The sequence below is a fragment of the Tachyglossus aculeatus genome, chromosome 1, assembly GCF_015852505.1.
Source record: "Tachyglossus aculeatus isolate mTacAcu1 chromosome 1, mTacAcu1.pri, whole genome shotgun sequence".
Classification (NCBI taxonomy): Eukaryota; Metazoa; Chordata; class Mammalia; order Monotremata; family Tachyglossidae; genus Tachyglossus; species Tachyglossus aculeatus.
This window is the reverse complement of record NC_052066.1, coordinates 159,036,101-159,064,040: the sequence shown is the minus strand read 5'-3', so window position 1 is coordinate 159,064,040 and position 27,940 is coordinate 159,036,101. Positions and strand designations below refer to the sequence as shown.

General features: G+C 39.1%; 1 protein-coding gene across 4 annotated transcripts in view; it reads right to left on the bottom strand.

Moving 5' to 3' along the window:
* EFCAB11 (EF-hand calcium binding domain 11) overlaps window positions 1-27,940 on the bottom strand; it is a 97,715-nt gene that overhangs the window by 47,684 nt on the left and 22,091 nt on the right. The window contains exon 6 of one of the 4 annotated variants that reach the window (XM_038747175.1): window positions 8,876-9,140. The exons of the other annotated variants lie outside the window; for them this stretch is intronic. Coding sequence (XP_038603103.1) covers window positions 9,113-9,140 — 28 coding nt within the window. The 3' untranslated portion in view covers window positions 8,876-9,112. Of the gene's footprint in view, window positions 1-8,875; window positions 9,141-27,940 lie in introns of those variants that run through there. 4 annotated transcript variants of the gene reach the window in all.

Genomic DNA, 27,940 nt, shown 5'->3' with positions numbered 1-27,940 from the left:
GTGGAAGTGCTGAAACGGCAGTAGCAGGGGCACTTGGGTGGGGAGATGAGAGATTAATCCAAGAATGATTCCTGGAGGAGATTGATTTCAGAAGGGCTTTTCAAGATGGGGAGATTAGTGGTCTACCAGATGTGAAAAGGGAGGGAGTTCCAGGCTCAGAGGTGAGCAAGAGATGAGAATGGGGCACCATGAGTAGGTTAGTTTGAGATGGATTGGTACCCCTTAAGCAGTTTGATATCCTCCCACCCCCAGCCCAACAGTACTTACATACATATAATAATTAATAATAATTATGGTACTGATTAAGAGCTTAGTAAATGCCCAACACCTACTATGTGTTAGGGTAGATACTAGATGATCAGGTAGAACACAGTCCCTGTCCCACATGGGCTCACAGTCTAAGTAGGAGGAAGAACAGATAACGAATCCTCATTTTTCAAATGAAGAAACTGAGGCTCATAGAAGTCAAGTGACTTGCTGAAAGTCACACAGCAGACAAATGGCAGAGCTGGTATTAGAACTCGGGTCCTCTGATTCCCACTCACATGCTCTTTCTACTAGGCCACCCAGCTTCCCATATCCAGCTGTAATCTAATTTAATGTCACAGAACTCCTTGTGGGCAGGGATTATATCTATTCTATTATTTTGTACTCTCCCAAGGGTTTAGTACAGTACTATGTCCACAGTAAGCACTCAAGAAATACCATTAATTGCCTGGAGCCCTCCTGACAGCTCACCTCCTCCAGGAAGTCTTCTCAATTAATTCTAGTTGTAGATATTTTTATGTTTGCCTCCCCTGCTAATGTGTAATCTCCATGTGGGCACTCTTCATCCGGTACTTTCAAAGTGTCAAGTATAGTGCACTGCACTAAGTAGGCACTCAATAAATCTACTATTACTTCCTACTAGCCCAAGTCATATCAATTCCAAACCCCCTAAATACGTATATATTTATACCAATCCTCAGGACCTACCAATACTTAGGTGGGTGGTTTGTATAGAAATATGTATGCTTATTCTTCATTCACCTATTCACTTGATTATGTAGGAATTTTACCCTAAAAAACTCTTGCTAGTACCACTTGTACCCTTGCTATTCCCTTTGCTTCCACTATTGGTAGAGGATTCTGTTCTGCTTGTCTCCTACATTAGCTGTAAACTCTTGGAGGGCAGAGAACATGTCAGTGGTAATCTCCCATTTTAGAGTAGAGAGCTCAGAGTGTAGTAGGTGCTCTATAAATATCATTTATTATTTAAGTATTCAAGTCCTGGCAATTTAAATGAAATTCTCTACAAATTAAGTGTGGTTATTAGGAGAGGGATGGAAGCATAACTGTTTAAAAAAAATCTAAAGTAATATGATTCTATTTTGTGTTAAGAATTTTTAAAGAACTCACTACACAACCTGTGCCAGGCAAGAAAAAGAAACAGCAAGAACAAATACACATTAAAATCAGAAAATAAGCCCAAATTATTATTATCTCACCATTCCCACTTTTCCTTTCATGTCTGTCACCAGTCCTGCTTGTACTCTTAGAGTTTGAGGCCCTGAAGAACCATGTCTAATTCCCACCCTGTATCCTTTCCCAGTATTCACTACAGTACAATACGAAGAGTAAGGGCTTAATAAATATTACTACATTCACTTGACTGCCACTTCAGCACTTCCATGCCACCTATGTATATATCTGTAATTTCTGTAATTATCTATTTATTAATGTCAGTCTCCCCCTCTAGACTGTGAGCTCATTGTGGGCAGGGAATGTGTCTCTGTTGTTATATTGTACTCTTCCAAGTGCTTATTACAGGGCTTTACACACGGCAAGCACTCAATAAATAAGATTGAATGAATGAATGCTGGAAACTCCCCAGATGAGACCCTGAGAGGGGGTCATAGCTATACATTCTATTATTGTATTCTCCCAGAAGCTTAGGGCAGTGCTCTGTGCAAAGTAGGGGCTCAGTAATTGCTATGAATTGATTCTCAGTACATGTTAACACTAAACATAATAATGAGGCTAATGAAAGTTGAACTTTATTAATAATAATGACAATAATCATAATAGTATGTTAAGTGCTTACTATGTGCAAGCACTATTCATTCAGTCATTCATTCATTCAATCGTATTTATTGAGCGCTTACTGTGTGCAGAGCACTGTACTAAGTGCTCTGCACACAGTAAGCGCTCAATAAATGTAATTGAATGAATGAATGCAAGCTAATTAGGTTGGACACAGTCCATGTCCCACAAGGTGTTCACAGTCTTAATCCCCATTTTACAGATGTGGTAACTGAGGCACAGAGAAGTTAAGTGACTTACCCAAGGTCACAGAGCAGACAAGTGGTGGAACCAGGATTAAAACCCAGGTCCTTCTGACTCTCAGGGTCCATGCTCTTATCCACTAGGCCATGATGCTTCCAATAAAGTTAATTCGCTTCACAGTATATGTGTACCCAATAAATGCTTTAAAAGCATTTATAGATACTCAAGCTAGAAACAAATTAGTCTTTTTATATTCCAACATGGTGTTTTCTAATTATTAAAAAAGAGTACAACTATGATGAAAATACTACTGAAAAACCTTTAGCGAACCTAGATTTCAAAGCATGCACTGTCACTATTGATCTGAAATAGTGAGATACACAAGGTGCATTTATAATGAAAGAAAGCATTCCTATCAGAAAAAATGATGTAAACAGCTACAAATTGAAACAGGGCATTTAAAAGTACTAAACCCTCTTATTCTGTAAATTGCAAGCTTGAGGTATTTCCTGTGGAAGGTCTATTGCTGCTGTCTTTATGCTACAGTTCTTTTTTTCGAGTGCTCTGTAAGTCAGAGTAATTGGAGTACTCATTTAGTTTATTTTTCTGCTATTGAATTAAGACAGACCTGCGCTGCAATGGGATAAAAATGCTTCACACATATGGCTTTTGAAGTCCAGTTCACATTAAATAATTGACTTACCTCAAAGGGACCAATTATAAATTGGGGGGCAGGGGGATGACACTCATTCAAAGATGCCTTAACAGAACACTACAGAAAGTAAAATTATTAATCCATTCAATGCAGTGCAGGTATACTTATAATACAGTGGGGTTATGGTCCTTGAAAATGTAACTGTATCATGAATGCCAGTATCATGGGGCACATTTCCAAAAGATTTATATTATAAATTGAGATGTTTTTAAAAACCCCATTAAAAATCATATGAAATCCCTTTCTGGACCACATACTGTTACATTAAGGAACACCAGACTTTGTTTAATCTTTGTTATAGTAATTTGAAGCACTACATCACAACATTAACTAAATGAATATAGTTAGAGTTATAAATATGCATAATTGTAGGGGGATGTGAAAGGAGAAATGTATTTTTTTTTAATGGTATTTGTTAAGCACTTACTATGTGCCTGGCACTGTACTAAGTGCTGGATTCCATTGACCGTGGTAGAGTTTTGTTTCAGCTTTGGGGAAGAATTTGTCTGACTACATCAACACACCACTGAACTCCTTTCTCAATCAATCTTCTTTAGTCATTTATATCAATTCACCTGCTTTCTTAAAAACTGACACAATACTTCTTAATCCCGAAATCTTAGCCGATAGTGAGAACCTTAACATTTTTCATCTGTTTTAGCATCTTATAATGATTCACTGGATAGTCATAAGTGATAAAATATTCCAACTGTACACCTCAGTTGTATGCATCATGAGGCAGTGATAGCTTGGGGTAATGTATCAAACAACAATGGCTCTATTTCCCGATGATAGGAATCATGGGGTGGCTGTAACCTTTTCAGTCATCCCCACAATACGACAGGGTTGTATTGCTTGAAAATGTAGTTGTAACATGAATGACTGTATCATGGGGCACACTTCCCCATATGTTATAAATTAGATTTCATTCCAGAAGCTCTGGAAAAGAAATAGGAAAGCCTTTTTATGTTACAGTAATGAGAAACATCACTAAACTATAATTTAATCTTTATAAAGGAATTCAAAGCATAACATCACAATTTCAAAGATATAAGGAATTGTGAAATGTAAATGTGAAAGTCTTTGGAGGAGGCTGCAGAAGCTTATTCTGCTGACTGTGATAGTGGGTTTCTAATTTCCGTGAAGAAGTTGTCCAAATTATGTTGAACAGCAGCCTTCCTTCCTTCTTAGGGCAATCTGTAGGAGGCTAACTTCTCCTAACACCTCTTTACTCATTTGATCACACTCCATTTGGGCCTTTTTCTTTAATCCTATTCATAAATTCATCTGCTTTCCAGAAAAATACTGCAAGACATTTTAATCACAAAATTGTAGCTGGTGGAAATGACCAGTGAGGAGACCAGAATTGGTTCTTCATCTGTTTTGGCAACTTGCAACGATGCACTGGATTACAAAATTCAATCAGATCATCGTTGGATGATGATTCCCCCAAATGAGAAGCAGATAGATAGCTCATGGACAACTGCATCATCCATTTCTAAAGTAGGTTGCCTACCCAGTTACAAAACTTCTTTGGTTATCTGCTCAGGGTTCTCTTCAATGCCTTGAAAGTCTGAGACAAAATGAGGGCAAAGCTTCCTCCAAGATCTATCCAATTAATCATTCAATGGTATAAAATTCATCCAAGATCTATTCATTACCAATTGCTTAATCTTAGCTCAGGTGGAGAGGGGTGTGTGTGTGTGTGCAGAGATGGGGGGTGAGAATTTACCCTGGAGTGGTTAGCCAGATCAAGGGTGTCAGTCCTATGCATGGAGTAAGGCATCAAATAATTCTGGTTGTGGTCCCAGGGAAGTTACATGGTGGAATGGTTGTAATCTGGAGCATAAATATATTTTTTCATACTACAGGCTGTCAGATCCTTGAGAGGAGGGATCATATCTACCAACTCTATTGTACTGCACTTTTCCAAGTGCTCTGAACACAGTAAGCATTCAAATACCATTGATGGATTAGTACTTAAGTTAATTGAATACTCATATTTTTCCATTGCATTATATTAAAGCATCAAGGCATAGTAATACTTTTTTAAAATTTATTTTACCTCTTCCTCAGATGCTTTGGATTCTCTACCTTCAACTGATGAGGGGAGGGAGGGTTGTCCCCATCTTCGGGATGTATCTAAAGCTGAATTTCAGAAGACAGCTGGAAATTGGCATTTGGGAATTCATTGGAAAGGCCAATAAAATTGAAGTAGCTCAACAAGCAAATCCAAAATCTATTATTAAAACTTTGAGTTGTAAATAGTCTGTAAGGTACAGAGTTATCAATTATTTCATGCCGATATTTTAGATTTACCTTGTGAGAGATTAGACAAATTTTCCATTTCTTGGGTGCTTGGGTATAAAGGTATGTATTTAAGTGCTATTTGGGGATGGAGGTGGAGTGAGTATCTAAGTTCTTAGGGGGTATAGAAAAAAGTATATGGGTGACAGAGTCAGGAGAGAAGTGGAGGAGATGAAATTGTAATCAGGCTTTGAAGATGGAGAGAGTAGTAGTCTTTAGGGGAGGGAAGAGAGTTCCAGGCAAGAGGGAGGGCCTGAGAAAGAGGTCAACAAAGAGAAAGATGAGATTTTGTCACAGACAGTAGGTTCTTTCATATAGTACCTACTAATTGCGTCTTCTAATTCTTACAATGTGAAAAATGAGAACATGCAAAGCTAATTCATAAGTGGATGAGCCATGACTACAAAGGATTAAATGAAAATAACAAAGGCTATAGAAACTTTTTCCATTACTGTGGTTATACTGATTCTCTATCTGTCCTAAATAGTTAACGAATATGTAACAAATCTGCATGAATAGATTTTGAATAAAAGATTTGCAAGCTATATATTGATATTCAAGTTTCAATGAAAATGATTAAAGGATTTAAGACACCCTTTCTCAAAACTGCTAATACAGAATGGAAGAATAGTTTTACATACCAAATCCTACACAAACACAACTATACTTACTGAATCAGAAACTTTCACCTAATCCCACTCACAAACCCCTCATGTCTATTCTTATTTCTGCAAATTGAACTGGGTATACTACTGCTATTCCTTTTACAGTCAGCAGTTCCCAGTAAAGACCACTGGGATCTCCATACCAGCATGGAATTACACAAACATTAACGAACTGTTGGAGTGGGATTTGACTATTCAGGGGGCGACAAGTCACACAGCCCAAAACAAAAACCCTGGAATGGGTTCTACAGTCTCTGCTGCACAGTGTCATGCAGAGATTGAAATATCTGGAGAAGGAGACCAAATCTAAGTAATGGGAGACAGGAAATATTGCTAATTGCAATCTTGTATATCCCGCCTGAGGCAGCTTAGCCAAATGGAAAGAGCACAGAATTGAGAGTGATGAAATCTGGGCTTCAATCCCATCTCTGCGATTAGTCTACTGGGTTGACCTTGGGCAAGTCACTTAGTCTCTCTATGCCTCAGCTTTGTCGTTTACAAAACAGGGAGAAGAAATTTGCTCTCCCTACCTCTTAGATTATGAGTTCATTTATTCATTATATCGTATTTACTTGGTGCTTACTGTGTGCAAAGCACTGTACTAAGTGCATGAGTTCTCTTGTGAGGACTGTGTCTAGTTTGAACCTTCAGTAGTTGCCCATCCACCTCATCAAATAGAAACTCCTTAGCATCGGCTGTAAAGCACTCAATTAGTTGCCTCCTCCTACCTCACTTCACTGATTTCCTACTTCAACCCAATGTTCACACTTCGCTCCTCTAACACCAACCTACCTCAATCTTGTATATCCCACCACCAACCCCTCAACCCCATCCTCCCTCTGACCTGAAATTTCCTCCCCCTCTACATACGACAGACCACCACTCTCCCCATCTTCAAAGCCTCACTGAAGTCACATATTCTTTAATAAAGACACAATCACAAAGTCACATAGGGAAGCAGTGTGGCCTAATGAAAAAAGCATGGGCCTGGGAGACAGAGGACCTGGGTTCTAATCCCGGCTCTGCTACTTGCCTGCTATGTCACCTTGGGAAAGGCACTTCACTTCTCTGTGCCTCAGTTTCCTCAACTGTAAATTGGAGATTCAATAACTGTTCTCCATCCTACTTAAGACTGTGAGCCCTGTGTGGGACCTGATAAATCTGTATCTACCCCAGTGTTTGCAACAGTGCTTGACACATAATAAGCACTTAAAAAAATCAGAATTGTTTTATTTATATTGTCCAAGAGACCTTCCCTGATTAAGTTCTCTTTTTCCCTACTTCCTCTCCCATCTGCATCTATCAATAATATTTATTGAGCATTCACTGTGTGCAGAGCACTGTACTAAGCACTTGGGACAGTACAATATAACAGAGTTGTTTCCCTGCACTGAGCACCTTTGAACTTGGATCTGTACCCTTTAAGCACTTGACCTCACCCTCAACCTCACAGCACTTATGTATATGCAATGAAATGCATTTATATTAATGTCTGTCTCCCTCTCTAGACTGTAAGCTCCTTGTGGACAGGAAATGTATTTACCAACTCTGTTGTATTGTACTCTTCCATGTGCTTGTGATCCTGCACACAGTAAGTGCTCAATAAATTCCTCTGACCATCTTGTATCTACTCCATTCCTTAGGACAATGATTGGCACAAAGAAAAGCAAATGATAACTACCAAATAATTACTATTATTTTATTGACTCTGAGGGCAGAATCATTTCTTTATATACAAAATTGAAAATAACCTTGGTTTTGGGGAGTCAAAGAAAATATCAATATTTGTCTTAGTTTGGGGAAAATTCAATATATAATAGCTGCAAATGAATGATTATCACAGTATCTAAGGAGCCGAGGAGGAAGAAATCTTTCTACTTCCACGTATGTACATACAAGGGGAGACAGAAATCATACATGCATTTGAAGGACATCTAAAAGAAAGAATAATATATAAAACTATATACTTGATCTGGCTAAGTGTAATTTGGAAAATAAAGTACTATATGGCTGAACACAGGAAAAAGATATGAAAGTTGAGTTCCAATTTAGTTCTGATAATAAATTGCTATGAAATATTGGGCAAAGTAGCAAAGAACGGTATGAGTACCTGTGTGCAGAGTCCTGTACTATAAACATGGAAGAGTACACCAGAAGCAAAAAACACAGTTTCTCCCCTATGGGGATTTAAAATCTGATGGAGAGAAATGGACAGACAAATTATATACAAGTAATGAGGACAGGAGAAGAGCAAGGATACAACATACAGTAGCCCCAATATGTCATCTTGAAATGGCTGAATAATAATGATACATATATACGTAAGTGCTGATGATGGGTATAAATATATGTGTTAAGGGTGGCTGTTGACGTGACATAGGGTGTTGGGAATTAATTGGGCAAGGTTCAGCTTATTCTCCATAAATCAGACAAAATAGTATATCTCTGATGGTTTTATCTGGAAATTTAATTAACACTTGTACAGGGCTTTACAGATGAAACTATAAAATTATTCAACCTATTACCCATTACTTAGCTGGTCAACAAGATTTACCAAATACTAATCATCACATATTGCTTTCAAATGATATCTGGTTGCTTACAAATATTTCTTCACATTCATCACTCTTCTAAAACCAACTGCATGAAACTCCTGTAAACTCTCCTATGTACTTATTTTATGTACCAACACAGTGCATTAAAATTAAATGGGAAAAAAGCTAACTTGTTTCCATTTTCAGAATTTAACCTACACTGTTTACTTCATTTGAACTGGGAACTGTTTAAAATATTTCAAAATCAATGAGAGAGTTCATAAAATTTTATTAATTCAAAACTGAATTGTCACAGAATTATTGACTAACAAAATGTTTTTAACAGCAGATTTGTATTTGCTTTGAAGTATTTATAAACAAAAGTCATGCAAAAGAAGGATTGGCACATCAAATACCCTTTAAAGTTGGTATTATTTCATCATTTGTAAAGCTGAAACAATGGTGATTGCCAAGGTCTCACAACAGTAGGGGCTCACTATTATGTGTATGGTTGAACCTTGCTTTCAAAGATGATTATTTAAGGTAAAATCTTCTCTGTGTGTAGGTGTGGTTGAAAAGACACGACCGACATTCCATTCGTCCAAGTGTCCAAGGACTACCATGTATCAAGACCATGCACGGTGAGGAAATACACTGAAAAACAATGAAGAAATGTACCAACTCTAAGAGAGTGAAAATGGATATCTAACCACAGCTCTCCATCAGTCATTTTGAAAAACAAAGTTAAAGAAAACATTTCATTCCTGCACATTCGTGACTGAAAAGACCATTTCTTCTACCTTGTACCAAGATAAGAGAGCACCTTTTCTAGCCTTTGCCCAGGGTGGGGGAAGGGAGAAGAAACACAGCATTCTTAAAAGGCATACTGAGACACCAACTATATTGCCAAAGATGCTGCTGCCTCCCCAGGATCCGAGAAACCAATTTGGAACTGTCTGGTTTTAAGAAAAATGACATGATAATGTACTGAAGAATGCACTAAGGCAGAAGCTCTGAGCCAGATTTGCTACATCAATAGTCTAGTGTGGGATATTTCAAACCCTCAATATCTGGAACATCAAGTGAAATGCACTGGGATATAAACTAATATTCCAGTCCAAGAAGTCAACAGTGAAACCTGCCTAGAAAAACACCTTTATTCAGAGATCTAAAAGGCCTCATTTCTGTAAAAGTATTGATCACCTAAAAAGGTTTTAGGAATAAAATGTATCCATGGGTTAGCATTTGAATGAAAAGACTAATCAGAGACCAAAAGTCTCTGATTGCACACACAAAGGCTGTTCCTTTTTGGGCTATCATGCTGGATGACTCATCAATCAATGGCACTTAGTGTTTTTGGGGTGCAGAGCATTATACTAAGCACTTGGGAGAGGACAATACAATAGAGTTGGTAGACACAATCCCTGACCACAAGGAGCTTACGGTTTGGAGAGGAAAACAGATATTACAATCAATTCCAGAATGGGCAACAGGAGAGCATGAGGATATGTACACAGCTGATATGGGGCTGGGGTGGAGATCAAATGCTTAAAGGGTACAGATCCATAGATGACACAGAAGGGAAGGTGAGTAAAGAAGGTGAGGGCTTAGCTAGGGAAGGCCTTTTGGAAATGTGATTTTAGAAGGGCTTTTAAGGAGCCCTGTGGCCCAATAGAAAGAGTAGAGGCTTGCAAGTCAGAGGACCTGGATTCTCATTTTAGTTCTGCAACTTGTCTGCTTGGGTAATTCTATTAACTGCGGTTACCTCATCTGTAAAATGGGGATTAAATCCTACTCCCTCCTACTCAGACTGTGAGACAGGGACTGTGTCCACCTGATTATCTTATATCTACCCCAGTGCTTAATACAGGGGTTGGCAGGTGGTGAGGATGGTGAGCTCTTGGATATGTTGGAGATGGCACGGACCTGGGAGGCAGAAGGTTAAGTTCACACTTATCTGCTGTGTGACCTTGGGCAAGTCACTTTAGTTCTCTGGGCCTCAGTTACCTCATCTGTAAAATGGGGATCAAGACTGTGAGCACCGTGCGGGACAGGGACTGTGCCCAACCCAATTTGCTTATATCCATCCCAACGCTTGGCACATACATATGAGTATATTAATGTCTGTCTCCCCCTCCAGACTGTAAGCTCGTCTTGGGCAGGGAACACAACTGCTATTTCTGTTGCATGGTACTTTAGTAGCTACTGGAGGAAGAAAGCTTCCTTCCTCACCCTCCCAAATTTTCTGCTCAACTTGGAATTTGACAGTTCGTTATCTAACAGAGCCAGGGAGCGGCAGCAGTTAGTGACCAGGATAATTTTCAGTTTCCCCTCTGCCTGCCCTTACCATGGCCTCGCACCAGGGATGTCCTAAAAAAGGGTTTTAAAAGGTTTATGTTTGTATCTGAACCACAACACAAAAGTCAGTGGGGCCTTGCAGAAAGTGCATGGGTTTAGGGGTTGGAAACCCATGTCTACTAACAGCTTTGGTATTGATCTGTTTTACGGTCTCAGGCTAGTGATGTAACTTCTTTGTACTTCAGTCTCCTCCTCTGAAAAATGGTGATAATGCCTACTTCTCAGGAATGTTATGAAGACAAAACGAGAAAATTGATGTGAAAATGCTTTAGGGGAAGAAAGCACTAAGCACAATCAAGGAATTGTAGTATGACAACTAGTCCCAAGCCCTTAGTACAGTGCTCTGCACACAGTAAGCACTCAATAAATATGATTGATTGATTGATTGTTACTACATGCCAAGCACTTCAAAATGTTAGGGCAGACGAAGGTTAATTAGATTGAGAAGCAGCATGGTCTAGCTGATAGAGCACGGTCCTAAGAGTCAGAAGGATTATAATCTCAACTAATGTCAACCTACTAACCATACCTCGATCTCATCTAACTCACCACTGACCACTCACCCATGTCCTGCCTCTGGCCTGGAGTGCCCTCCTTCTTCATATCCAACAATTACTCACCCCACCTTCAAAACCTCATTGAAGGCAAATCTCGTCCAAGAGGCCTTCCCTGACTAAGCCCTCCTCTCCTCTTCTCCCACTCCCTTCTGCATTGCCCTAACTTGCTCCCCTTATCTACCACCCCTCCCCCACACCCCCAGCCCCACAGCACTTATGTACATATCCATAACTGATTTATTTATATTAATGTCTGTCTCCCCTTTATACTGTAAACTCATTGTGAGTTTGTTGTGTTATAGTTTCCTAAGCACTTATTACGGTGCGCTGCATACAGTATGTGCTCACTAAATACAATTGATTGATCCTCTCTCCAGCACTTGTCTACTGTGTGACCTTGGGCAAGTCACTTAACTACTCTGTGGTTCACTTACCTCGTCTGTAAAATGGGGATTAAGACTGTGAGGCCCACGTGGAACATGGACTGTGTGAACCTGGTTAGCTTGTAACTACTTGTATCTACAGGAGAAGCAGCGTGGTTCAGTGGAAACAGCACAGGCTTTGGAGTCAGGGGTCATGGGTTCAAATCCCAGCTCCGCCAATTGTCACTCTGTGACTTTGGGCAAGTCACTTAACTTCTCTGTGCCTCTGTTATCTCATCTGTAAAATGGGGATTAAGACTGTGAGCCCCCCATGGGACAACCTGATTACCTTGTAACCTCCCCAGCACTTAGAACAGTGCTTTGCACATAGTAAATGCTTAATAAATGCCATTATTATTATTATTATTATTATTATTATTATTAATACTCCAGCTGTTAGTATGGTGTCTGGCACAGAGTAAGCACGTAACAAATACCACAGAAATATCACTAGACACAGTCCCTGTTCCACAAGGATTTTACGATGTCAGTGATTGAGGAATCCAGCCCTCATGTGTCCCGAGCAAAGCAGCCTCAAGGGAAAATTGTTAGGAGCACATTCCTTCCACTGTTTATTCATTCATTCATTCATTCATATTTACTGAGCACTTACTGTGTGCAAAGCACTGTGCTTAGAAAGCACAATTCAACAACAGAGAGAGACAATACCTGCCCACAGCAGGCTCACTATAGCTGCCCTGCCTCATTCTCAAATTGCCTTTTGGCCACTTGGTGGTTTCAAAGGAATTCACCCTCTCTGGATGAATCAGTGGAGAACAGCCTCTCTGGATTTATGTGGTCCTGGTTCCGCCCCATGCTGAGGTTAAGGAGTTCAGAATTAGAGTGATTCTTGCTTCTTGGATGATTGTTGTTCCTGTTTCTTTCATTCTACACTGAAAGCTGTTTCACGAGTTCTTATTACTTTTTTATGGTATTTGTTAATGCTTACTATGTGCCAGGCACTGTTCTAAGAGCTGGGGTAGATACAAGGTAATCAGGTTGGACACAGCCCCTATCCCACAAGAGGCTCACAGTCTTAATTCCCATTTTACAGATGAGGAAACCAAGGCACAAAGAACTTAAGTGACTTGCCCAAGGTCACAGAGCAGACAAATGGCATGGCCAGAATTAGAACCCAAGTCCTTCTGACTCCCAGGCCCCTGGTCTCTCCATTAGGTCACGCTGCTTCTTGTCTTCGAAAGAATGTCAGCATTCACCTATCAGGCTAGGGGCTTTGTTTTTTGGTCTATGCTTTTTTGTGTTAATGTCATTCACCTATCAGGCTAGGGGCTATATTTTTGGTCTTTTTTTGACCACTCGGTGGTTTCAAAGGAATTCACCTTCTCTGGATAAATCAATGGAGAACAGGCTCTCTGGATTTATGTGGTCCTGGTTCCTCCCCATGCTGAGGTTAAGGAGGTTGAAAAATGCTTTTTTTTTGTGCTAATGTCATAGTTTAAAACAATAGGATAAACTATGACATTAGCATAATGGCCTGATTTTTTTAATTGATTGTTATAAAATACATCTGTTCAATAGCATCCAAGTTTATGTATAGATAAGGATTAGGACATTTTGCCTTTTAATGGCTTGCATTTTGTATGCATTTTGAATTCCTATTTCAAAATTTTAAAAAATAGGTAATAAATCATAAAAACAAAAATCATATTGCTCAAAATAGACTGAAACCAAAGCCAATCATTTCCCTAAACGCTGGTGTTTATTTTTAAAATCTCTTTTACAGTGATTTTTTTAAAGTCTGCTTTAATTTTATGTTATGAAGAATAAATGTCCTTAGAGTATTGAAAAGGCAGTCATATTTTAATTATCTTTGTAAATCCAATTAGTGTTTTATATACACTTTAAGAAAGCTTTGCAAGAACTGTGCTAACAATTTGTTCCTTGTTTTTCTTAATAGTAATATTAAATCTTTCCAGGAGTAATTCCAATTTGATGTCTAACAAATGAAAAATCTGCCTAAGAATATTAACAAATGTTTAACATTTATCTTAACCTTCTTTGAAATATGCTTTTATTCTCCATCTTTGCTTTTTTCATTTTTTCTCTGTACCTGATTATTATACCAGACAGATGCCTCTTTCTTCCTTTAATTACTTTTTGTACTTCCTTTTTCATCTACAGATTTTTTTCCTGCTTGTTGCTTAGCAACATGCATAACATTAAGATATACATTCATTATCTTTGAACATTTTCTACTTTGTATCCATTTCTTTTCCCCATTTGATTTGACCCACAATGTACTTTCTTCTTTCTTCTTAGACCTTTCTGCCCACAAAGCATATTTCTTCCACTTCAATTTTCTTTGATCATTTCTTGTCTTTAGTACTCAATATTTAGTCTCACTTTTCTATTCACCATGTTTCAGTTGAGCTTAAGACTGAATTATCCTTCGTATGACTAATTTTTCATTTTGCCCATTCTCTTTGTCTTTATTCTTCCATCTGCATTTATAGCCTTAGAAAAAGACATATTCCTTTGTGAAATTTAGTTCCATTTCCAGTATATTCTTTTTAATATTTTTCCTTTTTCTGGACCTCAAGTCCTTATGGCACCAGTTTATACTATTGTTTTCTTCTTTTCACCACATATTTACTTTAGCTCTTGCTTTGTTCTTTGTTGTATTCTCTACATTGTAATCTTAAACTCCTTATCTACGTAAAGAAAAGCTGCAACTATTTTTTTGCCTTTTAACGTTTTCATAAAAAATAATTTCTAATTTTTAAATGGTAGTAATATTTTTAAAGTTTGTTCAGTCACTATTTATTAAATTCATTATTCATTACAGTCTCTAATAATAATAACAATAATGGAGTTTGTTAAGCACTTACTATGTGCCAGACATACTAAGCACTGGAGTGAATACAAGTAAATTGGGTTGGACACAGTCCCATGTTCCACGTGGGTCTCACAGTCTCAATCTCCATTTTCCAGATGAGGTAACCGAGGCACAGAGAAGTTAAGTGACTTGCCTAAGGTCACACAGCAGACAAGTGTTGGAGCAGGATTAGAACTCATGACTTTCTGACTCCCAGGCCTGTGCTCTATCCACTACGCCATGCTGCTTCTCTACACTACAAGCTCGTTGTGGGCAGGGAATGTGCCTGTTATATTGCTATACTGTACTCTCCCAAGCATTTAGTACAGTGCCTGGTACATAGTAAGTGCTTAAATACCATAATAATAATAGTAATAATAATAAATTATTCTTATTTCAAGGACTATATACATTTAAATATGAAGCTAGATTTACTCAGAATTTTATTAGAAACTTTTTCTTGATTTTTGTTCTCTGGAACAAATAGAGGAGGCTCTCTTAAAAATCCAAAACGGTCCAGTAAATAATGGCAGAACTCGTATCGTGTGTTTTTAAGAGAAATTTCTACATAAACTCCCTGCCTCTGCTTGCTCTTCGCATTCTCTGATGTGGTTGTCTGGAGTAATGAGAAGGAGGGAAGACAACTTAAGAGAGTGTGGCTTAAAGCCTTAGTCACTGCTCCAACATCCAGTTCCAAAGATCGAGCACACACTCATACACCACATCCCAATTTCAAAGCCATACTAAACTCTATGACCACATGTATTCTTCACTGTGGGAAACTGATCCGTGAGCCTTTGGAGTCTGACCATGTCCCCAGCGGGCTGGAGATGGGTGTAGCAGCACAAAGAATAAGTTCCCCAAGTTTTTGGTACTGTTGCTAGACTGCTTCTAAGATCCATGCCACAACAAACCAACCATTACATCTGTTTCCTTTATAGTCACCCTTAGATGATTTGGGGCCTGCACCAGCACTGTTGAAACCCACTTATTAATCTTGGGGTGGTCTAGTGGAGAATGAAAATGCACTGGATCAAAACTGAAGATACCACTGGTTTCATTCAATGTTGGGTATGTGGTCATTGAGCAGTTACTTAACTTTCTGGGTTTCAGTTTTCTGAATGGGAAATAGGAAAAATAATACGTTCCCCAAACCTTCCTCAGAGAAATATTGGGAGGCTAAGAACAGTTTTAAGTAAGATACATTACAAAGTGAATTCTTTGGAAAATAACTTTATCTTATCTCAGATATTGTTTTAATATTATTATCATTATCCCACTTCTAATATCTTCTGAACATCTTTGTATTTTTTTTCTTCAGTTTAAAATAGTCAATTTTCAACTGATATTCAATCTTTTCCATTTCTAGTTAACAGATACACTCCACTTTTGGCAAGTTCACTTATTCATTATCTAAAGTAAGTCTATTATTTCTCTCTTGAATATTGCATATGTTAGCAAATGGACTACAATGTCTGCAGTACTGCTGTACTAAGTAAGCTCAAATAGACTCTCCCTGGACAGCCACTTACTAAGTGGAAGCATCACACTAAGTTGATGATACACTTGGAACTTGCTTCCATTTTATTTTACTTAACTCCAGGTTTCAAACTCTTCTACGTCTTGTTCCAATAAAAAGGCTGAACATTAGACATCAGAAAACTCACATACTCTCTAACCAAACTAATCTACAAAATCAACCCAGTTGTATAGAAGGGAGTAATCACACTTTACATGAACACATTCATTTTTTTTAAAGGAAGGTTAAGTTCTAAACACCATCAGGCATTTTTCCAGTCTAAAATATTTTCATATATACTAACAAACTTTCTGTCATTCAATCAATAATACTCATTATACAACTTTACTAAGCACTTGGGAGAGTACAACAGAATTGGTAGACATTATCCCTGCCCTCAAAGAGCTGACACTAGTCCAGGGTGGACAGACACAAAATGATTTAGATAAAACAGAAAGACAAATGAATATATACATGAGAATAATAATAATAATAACAATAATAATAATAATAATGGCATTTGTTAAGCACTTACTATGCGCCAAGCACTGTTCTAAGCACTGGGGTAAGATACAAGGTAATCAGGTTCTCCCACATGGGGCTCACAGATTTAATTCCCATTTTACAGATGAGGGAACTGAGGCACAGAGAAGTAAAGTGACTTGTCCAAAGTCACACAGCTGATAAGTGGCAGGGCCAGGATTAAAACCCATGACCACTGATTCACAAGCCTGGGCTCTTTCCACTGAAGTATGAAAACAATATGTATAAAAGTGTTATGCGTAGGAATGAACATAGATATGCATAATTGGCAAAGAATGTTGAGGTGGATATTACAGGGGATATAACCTAGAGAGAGAAAAAATAAATTGGAGAAGGCTTCTGAGAGGAGAAGTGATTTCAGAAGAGCTTTGGAAATGGGGAGAGCTGTAATCTGGTGCATTTGAAAAGGGAAGGAGTTACAGGAGGAAAATGAGTCTGATCAAGAGACTGAAGCCAGAATAAGCAAAAATGAAGCCCAATGAGTAGGTTAGCTTTGGCAGAATAAAGAGAGTCAGCTGGAGTGTAGTGGGGAAAAAGAGTGGACAGAAAAGTGGGAGAATGCTAATGAGTGCCTTAAAGCAAGTGGGCACCAGTTTTTGCTTGCTGCAGAGAGGGATGAACAACCACTAAAGGTCTCTGAGGAGTGGGGAGATACATGCAGAATGATGTTTTGGAAAAATGAAATGGGTAGCAGAGTGGGATAATAATAATAGTAATTGCGGTATTTGTTAAGTGCTTACTTTGTGCCAGGTACTGTACTAAGCACCGGGGTGGATACAAGCAAATCAGTTAGACACAATCCTTGTCCCATGTGGGGCTCACAGTTTCAATCCCCATTTTACAGATGAGATAACTAAGGCCCAGAGAAGTTCAGTGACTTCCCCAAGGTCAAACAGCAGACAAGTGGTGGAGTCAAGATTAGAACCCATGACGTTCTGATTCCCACACCTGTGCTCTATCCACTATACCATGCTGCTTCTCTGAGGAGGGGAGAGAAAGGAGAGATATGTTGACAGTGAAGAGTCTATTACATTAATCTAGCCAGGATATGACAAGTACTGAACTGGAATAATGGCCGTTAAGAGGGAGAGGAAGGGAAATGATGTGGGAGCAAAAAAATCAACAGGATTTAGCAACAGACTGAATATGAAAGTTGGAAGAATTGTCAAAGATAATGCCAACACTGCAGGCACGCTGCAGAGGCAGAAAGGGTGGTGGTAAGGTCAAATGTGATGATAAAGTTAGGTGGAAGAGATGATTTGGGAGGGAGAATGAGGAGTTCAGTTTTAGACATATTGAACATGAGATTCTGGTGGGACACCCATTTGGAGATATCTTGGAGGAAAAGGAGATGCATGATTTCAGAGATGTGAGGGATTGGGGCCAACAAGACAGAAATAAGGTAGTTGAAGTGGATTTGAAATGTTAGTGGACCAACTCCCAAGTAGAGGAAGTGCAAAATGAAAAGAGAGAGAGAGCACGGGCCTGAGAGTCAAAAGAACATGTGTTCTAATGTGGACTCCTCCACTTGTCTGCTGTGTAACCTTTGGCAAGTCACTTAACTTCTCTATGCCTCAGTCACTTTATCTGCACAATGGGGATTAAGAATATGAGCTCCAAGTGGGACATGGATTGTGTACAATCTGCTTAAGCTTGTATCTACCCGGGGGGGGGGAGAGAGAGAGAGAGAGAGAGAGAGAGAGAGAGAGAGAGAGAGAAAGAGAGAGAGAGAGAGAGATATCAGGGCTTTAGAGGACACAATTAAGGGATGAGAGGCAGAGGAAGAGCTATAGAGACTGAGACAGAGCTTCCAGAGAGATATCGAGAGAATCAGGAAAGAACCCCATTGGTAAAATCAAATTTAAATAGCATCTCCAAGAGAAAGGAATGGTACACTGTAACAAAAGCAGCAGAGGTCGGAGAGGATGATGATGAAATAGAGTCCATTATACATGGCAAGGAGGAGTGCATTGGTAATCTTACAGGGCATGGAGAGTGTGGTAAGAAGTCAAGGGGGCAGAAACCAGATTGAAGAGAGTCAAGAAGGGAGTTGAAGAGGAAATAAAGGCACTGAGCTTATACAAACCCACTCAGTAAGTTTGAATGGAAATGAAAGCAGGGAGGTGGACACAGGGGGAACCAGGTAAGGTCTCTCTAGGAGATTGATGTTTACCCCACACCCAGTCCCACAGCATTTATGTACATATCCTTACATTCCACTATTTTCCCTACCAGTAATATATTTTAGTGTCTGTCTTTCCCTCTAGGCTCAAGGCTCCTTTTTTTTTTAATGGTATCTGTTAAGCACTTGCTATGTGCCAGGAACTGTACTAAGTGTTGAGGTAGATACAAGATAATCCGGTTGGACACAGTCCCTGTCCCACATGGGGCTCACAGTCTTATTCCTCATTTTACAACTGAGGTAACTTAGGCACAAAGCAGTTAGGTGATTTGCCCAAGGTCAGGCAGCAGACAAGTGGTGGAGTAGGGATTAGATCCCAGGTCCTCGAACTCCCAGGCCCAGCTCTTTCCACTATGCCACACTGTTTCATTTCCTTGTTGGCAGGGATCAAATCTAATAATAATAATAATAACAATAATAATAATAATAATAATAATAATGGCATTTGTTAAGTACTTACTATGTGCAAAGCACTGTTTTAAGGGCTGGGGGGATACAAGGTGATCAGGTTGTCCAACGTGGGGCTCACAGTCTTAATCCCCATTTTACAGATGAGGTAACTGAGGCTCAGAGAAGTTAAGTGACTTGCCCAAGGTCACACAGTACTTTCCCACACAGTTAGTACAGCACACTACACATAGTAAGTGCTAAATAAATACCACTGATCGATTGAGACACATAAGCATATTTGAACTCATTTGATCTCATGGCTTCAACTACCACCACTTTGCAGATGATCCCAAATCTACATCGCCAGCCCTGATCTCTCTCTTTCTCTCCAGTGTCGCATCTCCTCCTGCCTTCAAGACATCTCCACTTGGATGTCCTCCCGTCACCTCAAACTTAACACACCCAAAACAGAGCTCCTTATCTTCCCACCCAAATCTTGTCTTCCCCCTGACTTTTCCACCACTGTAGATGGCACCACCATCCTTCCTGTCTCAAAAGCCCACAACCTTGGTATTATCCTTGACTCCTCTCTCTCATTCAATGCACACATTCAATCAAGCACTAAATTCTGTCGGTCCCACCTTCACGACATAGCAAAAATCGACTCTTTCCTCCTCAATCCAAACTGCTACCACATTAATACAATCACTTATCCTATCCTTCCTGGATCACTGTGTTAGCCTCCTTGCTGACCTCCCATCCTCCTATCTCTACCCACTCCAGTCCATACTTCACTCTGCTGCCCGAATCATTTTTCTATAAAAACATTCAGGATACACCACCCCTCTCCTCAAAAAACTCCAATAGTTGCCCATCCACCTTCATATCACATAAAAACTCCTCACCATTGGTTTTAAAGCACTCCACCACCTTTGCCCCTGCCATATCACTTATATACATATCTGTAATTTTATTTATTAGTATTCAAAACTGTTTTCCCCCCTCTAGACTGTAAGATCATTGTGGGCAGAGAACGTTTCTGTTTGTTGTTGTACTGCACTTTCCCAAGTGCTTAATACAGTTATTTGCACACAGTGAGTGCTCAATAAATATGACTGAATGAATGAATGAAATACAGAGAGGAAGGAACCATCAAAATGTGAGCACTTAAATATGGTAGTTAAAGAGGCAAGAAAAGAGAGTGAAAACATTTTTAGGAGTTGAAAAGGGAAGAGGTAAGAGGCATTCATAGAAGGGTTGGATTTTGAAAGAGGGTAGGAGATCTCTTGGGAGAAGGTGAGAATGGATGAGAAAGTGGAGGTGGGGTGGGAGGGAATTGGGGAGGTAAGGAAAAGGTTTGGGGTGTTCTGACTTTGTCATAAAAGTAGTCGGCAAGGTCATCAGGAGCAAAAGAGCCAGGAGGCACAGGCACCTGGGGATTCAGTAGAGAATTAAAAGTCTAGAATAATTGGTAGGGGCAATAAGTGTGGGAAATTGATGAGGGAGAAGTAATGCTGATAACTGGAAGACAGGGTGGAATTTTAGCAAGGAAAGATGAAATGGAAATGGCTGAAGTCAATCTGGTGCCTGGATTTCTGCCTATGGTGCCCTGCAGCATGAGTGAAGGGGTGTAAAAGACATAGTCTGGGGGTGATCTAGACCTGGGGATTGGTAGTTTGAGCTCAACACAGGGTCAGTAGGGTAAGGAAGTTGGATTTGGCATAAAGGAAAGGGTTGAGGATGTGGATTTGCATTCAAAAAAGGAGAGGATTGGAAGGGAGTCCAGTGAAGCAGGATAGCCTGGATTAAGATGCATTTGAATATTATTTCATTACATGAGTAAACACTCAGAAATACCTCTTGAAGCCAAAGTGGTTTCCTTGGGAAGTAGCAGTATGGAAAAAAACCAAATGGAAAGGCTCTGATGCATTCTATTTTCCATTTGGCACAGGGAAACTTTACCACACTATGGGGATAAGTGTGCAAGGATATATCATCTTGCCAGTTCTTCTGAATTTTGAAGATTGAGCCAATTTTTTTGGAGATGACTATGCCCAAATGCACTACTTCTCTCATTTTATAATCATTTTCTTTTCTAGCGCAGTTCCTCCAGGAACGAAAAGATAGTTTGCTAAAAAGATAATGAGGAGAAGGGAATTGACAGCAGTATTCAAAATAAATAAAAGAATGTAACAAAGAAACATTGTACATTGAAGATGAAAAGTATAAAAATGATGGTCTGGAGTCACAGTAAATTAATCCTGTTTTGAATTATTCAGGCCTAGGATGTGCGGAAGCCAGTAGCCAGAATTCATCAGAAACTTAGTGTTAAGGACATGGAGACCTGCATTATTTAAGCATGACTGAGATGCTTACAGAGCCCACAAGATTTACAAAGCTCTGGACATTCATGAGTGGTCTTCAACCAGGCCTGGAGGCCACCTCTGCTGCTCTGTTCTTCCACTTCCATACCCAATCTGACCTGAATCAACAGGCAGATATGGAGGTCACAGAGCAAACTGAAGTCTGTGATGTACAACGATTGTGGCATACATCTCTACAATTTCATACTAAAATCAGGAAAATCTGATACATAAGAGAATCAGTGAAAATAAGATAAGGCACATCAAAAACTCTTCTAGAGTCACTATGCTGGAAGGACTCTCAAGGGAGTACATTCTCCTGCCTCCTGGTTAGGCTGAACTATTCAGAAAGATAACGAGCTTTGATTTAAAAAAGACCCCAAGAAAGATTTTCCACAATTTCCCTTGGCAATCTATGCCAGTGTCACATAATCCACTGGAAAACTTTACTTGATAATCTGAATGCATTGCTGCAGGGAAAAGTAATTACTGATATTCTAGTCATCTGTGAGTCTAGATATTAAACTCGAACAAAAGGTTGAAGTGTCCCTTTAGTATACTATGAATAACTATGGCATTCGATACATATTTTTAATTACAGCATTACATTTTAGGCTATATCATCCTCCTCTTTTACTTCACTAAAATATTGAAATTTTAAATGACATTTTCTCAATTTCTTCTGTTTAAACATTTCAATATGAAAAGTTTTAAAAACATTTCCCCCCAAATGAACAACAGACATGATAAAAATTATTTTATAAATATGTACATTGAGGTTAAAACATGTCATTTTACTATGATTCTAAAAAGAAAAAATAATGAAATAAGAGAAATACCTTAAATGCCAGTTAATATTAGCAATTAATGCATGCATACTTTTACACTAATTTGTCATGTCAAGACAAGCACAAATCCTTTCCTCTATTTTGAAATTACCCACTAATTCAATTGTTCTGTTAGCACCGGAATTACACTGTCTTCTAATCAATTACCTTATATTGTCTATCTCAACATGAAACAGAGATATTCTTGTAATGCAAGAGATCATGAGAGATGGAGCATGTGAGCAAACTACCCAATGAAATGCTTGCAAAATGTATTTCTTATCTCCGGTTGAAGAGATAAAGTACAACATATTAGCTCAATTGTTAGGGGGGGAAATGAAAAGAACAATGCTAACCAAGCTTGTTATACATGCCTATACCTTTCTAATGCAGTTTGATTGCATTTACTAAATAAGCATTGAAAAGATAAAAGTACACTCTGTTCCCATTTCTTAAAATACAGTAAAGAACGTTCAATTAAACAGTTATTCCTGGCTTACTTTAATACTTTAACTATTGTGTTGAATTTAGCTCAATGACAAAACCTTCCCTTCTCTGGCTTACCCTATTACAGCAAAACAGGCTTTATGAAGAACAATCAGAGCATGGAAGAAAAAAAATCCAAAACTTTTAAAAAACCTAAATTAGAAAGCATTTTGTCTAGTATAAAGGTTAAAAGTTGCCTTTACCCTCTTGTTCCTTTTAGAATCTTACGAACTGGTCTCTTTTCACAGAATGAAATATCCCAATATTTTGGGATCCAGTCTTGGACCAGATATTATATATATATATATACAGGCACAGGAACTATTTTCATTTCTGCCAATAACAGAGGTTTTTTTTTAATTGAGAAAAAGATTTAGAGCACTAGAGGTCCAGATAATGATATATTACCTAAAAGCCAATGTTGCTTCTTGAATTAGAATTTGTAGGATTGTTAGCTCCTCTTTCCACCATGGCAATATTTGGATGGTATCTAGAAAATTAATCTTAAATGGAAAAAGAGAGCTATTGGGAAAGGACAATATCATTCACAACACAATTATCTAATTATAACGTAACTTTTCTACACAGAACAGAATTAAAGATAAAAAAATCCACCAACATTGTGCTAAAACCATCTTAAAAGACAACACAAGTCAACTATAGACAATCAAATGGAATAAAATTATGGCACCTAATGGAGTGAGCACAGGATTTAGGAAACTAAAAGGAAAGGTGAGAATAATCATAGAGTTAGTTATTCACTTACTATTTGTCAAGCACTGTTCTAAGCACTGGGATAGAGGCAGTTAGACATCAGGTTAGGCAGGTTTTTTTGTTTTTTTGGTTTTTATATGATATTTGTTAAGTTCTTGCTTTGTGCCTGTACTAAGTGCTGGGGTAGATACAAAATAATCAGTTGGGACATAGTCCCTGTCCCGCATTGGGTTTACAGTCTTAATCCCCATTTTACAGATGAGGAAATTTAGGCACAGAGAAGTGACTTGCCCAAGGTCACACCACAGCAAGTAGTGGAGGTGGGATTAGAACCCAGGTCCTCAGACTCCCATTCTTGTGCTTTTTCCACTAGACCATGCTGCTATATTTGTATGTTTTCTGCTACTATTGGAAAAATAGAATACATTTTTGTTTTTTCACCGCTAGTGGGTAAATTAAAATTCCCTCATGTATTAGGGTTACTCCAACTCATAATCCTACAATTGCAACAAGTCACTGGCAATCCTACAACTATTTAAGCATCAAGCCTCCTAATCATTAAACATGAAATCATTGGTAAATCAAGTATAAATCAAATCAATTACTGAACACTTATCTAAACTTAGTAACTAAGCCAAGCTATTCATTAGCATAAATTGAAAAGGGGTTGAAAACGAGTAAAATCAGTTTTTAGATTATTTGTGGATTTCAATTATCAGTGTCAGACCCTCTCTCCATCACAATAAGTGAGACTTGGCTACAAACTAATATCAATCAATCAATCATATTTTTTGGGCACTACCTGTTTGCAGAACTTGGGAGAGTACAATATAACAATATAACAGACACAGGCCCTGCCCACAACAAGCTTACAGTCTAAAAACCCTATACAAACTTTTCCTGAGCAACATTATATATAGAGAGAGAAATTGTTTCATATAACATACAAGTTTGTACTTTTTACCTCAATGGATTATGTAACCCAATGGCAAAAAATCAATAATTTTTTAAACAAAAGATTTGATGGATCAACAAGGCGAGGATTATTGCTAAGTACAGAGTGCTTTCAATCACAAAGCTTTTTACGTACCAAAAGGATAAACAACTCATCTCAAACCTTTTAACTGTAAGGGTTTATCACTGTCCAGGTCTTGATTGTATTGACTTCTGACTGGAAAAGTCTTTGAAATAAAACAGATCTAAAAATATACGAGTGTTGAAGAAATTGCTTTTGATAGGATTACTACGATACAATCCACACTACCTGAAACAAAAACAGCAAGCACCAGATACTAGCTGGTGTGAACTGAAATGTCTCTGGTTCATGAGTCAATCTGCAATATTCTAAGCCTGTTATGTGAGGAGTGACATTCAAAAAGGAGTGGGAGATTCTTCTCCGTACTCAGAATGTGCCCATGTTCCTTCCAGCCTTTCACAGTGATTAAGACGATAAATTGGTGCTTCACTTCTTTCCCAATCATAATCATCACTGCCAGTGTCATATTCTATATTACTTTTCTTACTCTTCTAGGAGCCACGGCAGGAAGAAGGGAAACATGAGGATTTTGTGTTAATTTTTAATTAACCTAGCAATACCTACCTTATGGGGCTATTGTGAAGATTAATGTTGGCTTGGTAAACTATAATTTGTAAAGTGCCCTGAGAAACTTGGGAGATAAAAAGCTACGGCATGCAAACAAAAATAAACAAGAAAATACTAATGTTGATGACATGATTCTCTTGAAGAAATCTTAACCGCAACTTATAATCTTCCTATTTAAAATTAGCCAGCATTTTAGATCCCTCCATTTTGTATAATAGAGAATATGAGCAGATATCTGTTCTTTAGCTTGAGCAAAATGTCACCACTTAAGAATGTTTTGAAGGCTAGTTTTCAAAGAAACAAAATTTAGAGCAGCCTTTTGGAGAAGTGCACATTTTATGCAAATCTGGTTTAATTTCAAGAAATGCAACCAGGGAGTGTACACAAATTCACAACCAATAGTAAAACCCTTGGGTTGAAGTTGAGAGCAACGGGCAAATAAATTATCCAACATTTGCTGAGCACCCTAAGGATAAGAATCACTTTAATAGTCACACGTCAGAACTGATAACATTTAACTTTGAACATGGGGAAAAATTGTTTAGCATGCTGCTACCCAGCTGGGCAACAGTGAGTTCAGAGTGGGGAAGCAGGTATCTTGATGCTGACAAAACCTTTCACTAGATCTCTGCTGACATCAGCATAAGCTTTCGGTCCTTTTCCAAACAAATTGCTGAGGAAGATATATGTGTAGTCAAGGAGTGGGCAGGAGGTCTATATAGTGAAAATGAAGAAAAAATGCTAGTGGAAGAGGAAGTGATATTCTTCACAGGGCCAATTTTGCCAATTTCTCTCCAATTTCCCAATTACTATGTGCCAGGCACTGTACTAAGCATTAAGGTAGATATGAGACATTCAGTTTGGATACAGTCTGTGTCACACAGAGGGCTCACTGTCTTAATCCCCATTTCAATCTGTCATATTCAGGGTCACTAAATCCTGTCAGTTCAAATTTCACAACATCACTAAAATCTGCCCTTACCTCACTGCCCAAACCGCTATCACAATAACCCAAGCAATTATCCTATCCTGCCTCAATTACTGTATCATTCATTCATTCATTCAATCATATTTATTGAGTGCTTACTGTGTGCAGAGCATTGTACTAAGCGCTTGGGAAGTATAAGTTGGTAACATATAGAGACGGTCCCTACCCAACAGTGGGCTAACAGTCTAGAAGGGGGAGACAGACAACAAAGCAAAACATATTAACAAAAAAAATAAATAGAATAAATATGTACAAGTAAAATAGAGTATTAAATATGTACAAACATATATACATATATACAGGTGCTACGGGGAGGGGAAGGAGGTAAGGCAGGGGGGATGGGGAGGGGGAGGAGGGGGAGAGGAAGGAGGCGGCTCGGTCTGGGAAGGCCTCCTGGAGGAGGTGAGCTCTCAGTAGGGCTTTGAAGGGAGGAAGAGAGCTAGCTTGGCGGATGTGCGGAGGGAGAGCATTCCAGACCAGGGGGAAGACGTGGGCCGGGGGTCGACGGCGGGACAGGCGAGAACGAGGCACAGTGAGGAGGGTAGCGTTAGAGCAGTGGAGGGTGCGGGCTGGGCTGTAGAAGAAAGAAGGGAGGTGAAGTAGGAGGGGGCAAGGTGATGGAGAGCCTTGAAGCCGAGAGTGAGGAGTTTTTTCCTGATGCGTAGGTTGATTGGTAGCCACTGGAGATTTTTGAGGAGGGGAGTAACATTCCCAGAACGATTCTGCACAAACGCTCAGCCTCCATTGCTGACTTTCCAGCCACTCATCTGTCCCCACCCCAGTCCATACCTCACTGTGCTGCCTGGATCATTTTTCTCTAAAAATGCTCAGCCCATTTCCCGACTCTTCAAGAACCTCCAGTGGTTGCCTATCCACCTCCACATCAAACATAAACTCCTTACAATCAGTTTTAAAACACTCAATCACCTTGTCCCCTCCTACCATACCTCGCTGCTCTCCTACTACAACCCAGCCCGCACACTTCAATCCTCTGGTGCCAACCTACTCTCTGTACCTCAATCCCATCTATCTCACTGTTGACCTCTTGCCTCCTACCTTTGGCCTGAATGCCCTCCCTCTTCATACCCGACTGACAGTTACTCTCCCCACCTTCAAAGCCTTACTGAAGGCACATCTTCTCCAAGAGGCCTTCCCTAAGTAAGCCCTCACTTCCTCTTCTCCCACTCCCTTCTGCATTGCCCTGATTTGCTCCATTTATTCACCTTCAGCCCCACAGCACTTATGTACATATCCGTAATTTATTCATATATAATTCATATCTGTCTCCCCCTCTAGACTGCAAGCTCATTGTGGGCAGGGAACGTGTCTACCAACTCTGTTATATTGTACTCTCTCAAGTGCTTAGTACAGTGCTCGGCACAAAGTAAGCACTCAATAAATGATTGATTGATTGACTGATTTTACATATGAGGTAACTGAGGCATGAGAAGTTAAGTGACTTCCAAGTTTACCCAGCAGAAAAGTGGAAAGCCAGGATTAGAAAACAGGTCTTTCTGACTCTCATGCCTGTACTCCTTCCGGTAGGCCACAATGCTTCTTAAATGTTCCCCATGAAGTTAGCACTTATGAATGTAATACACAGAAATAAACAGTCTCTGCCCTCAAGGAATTTATGAACTACAGTGACAAAAAAGACAAGATAAAC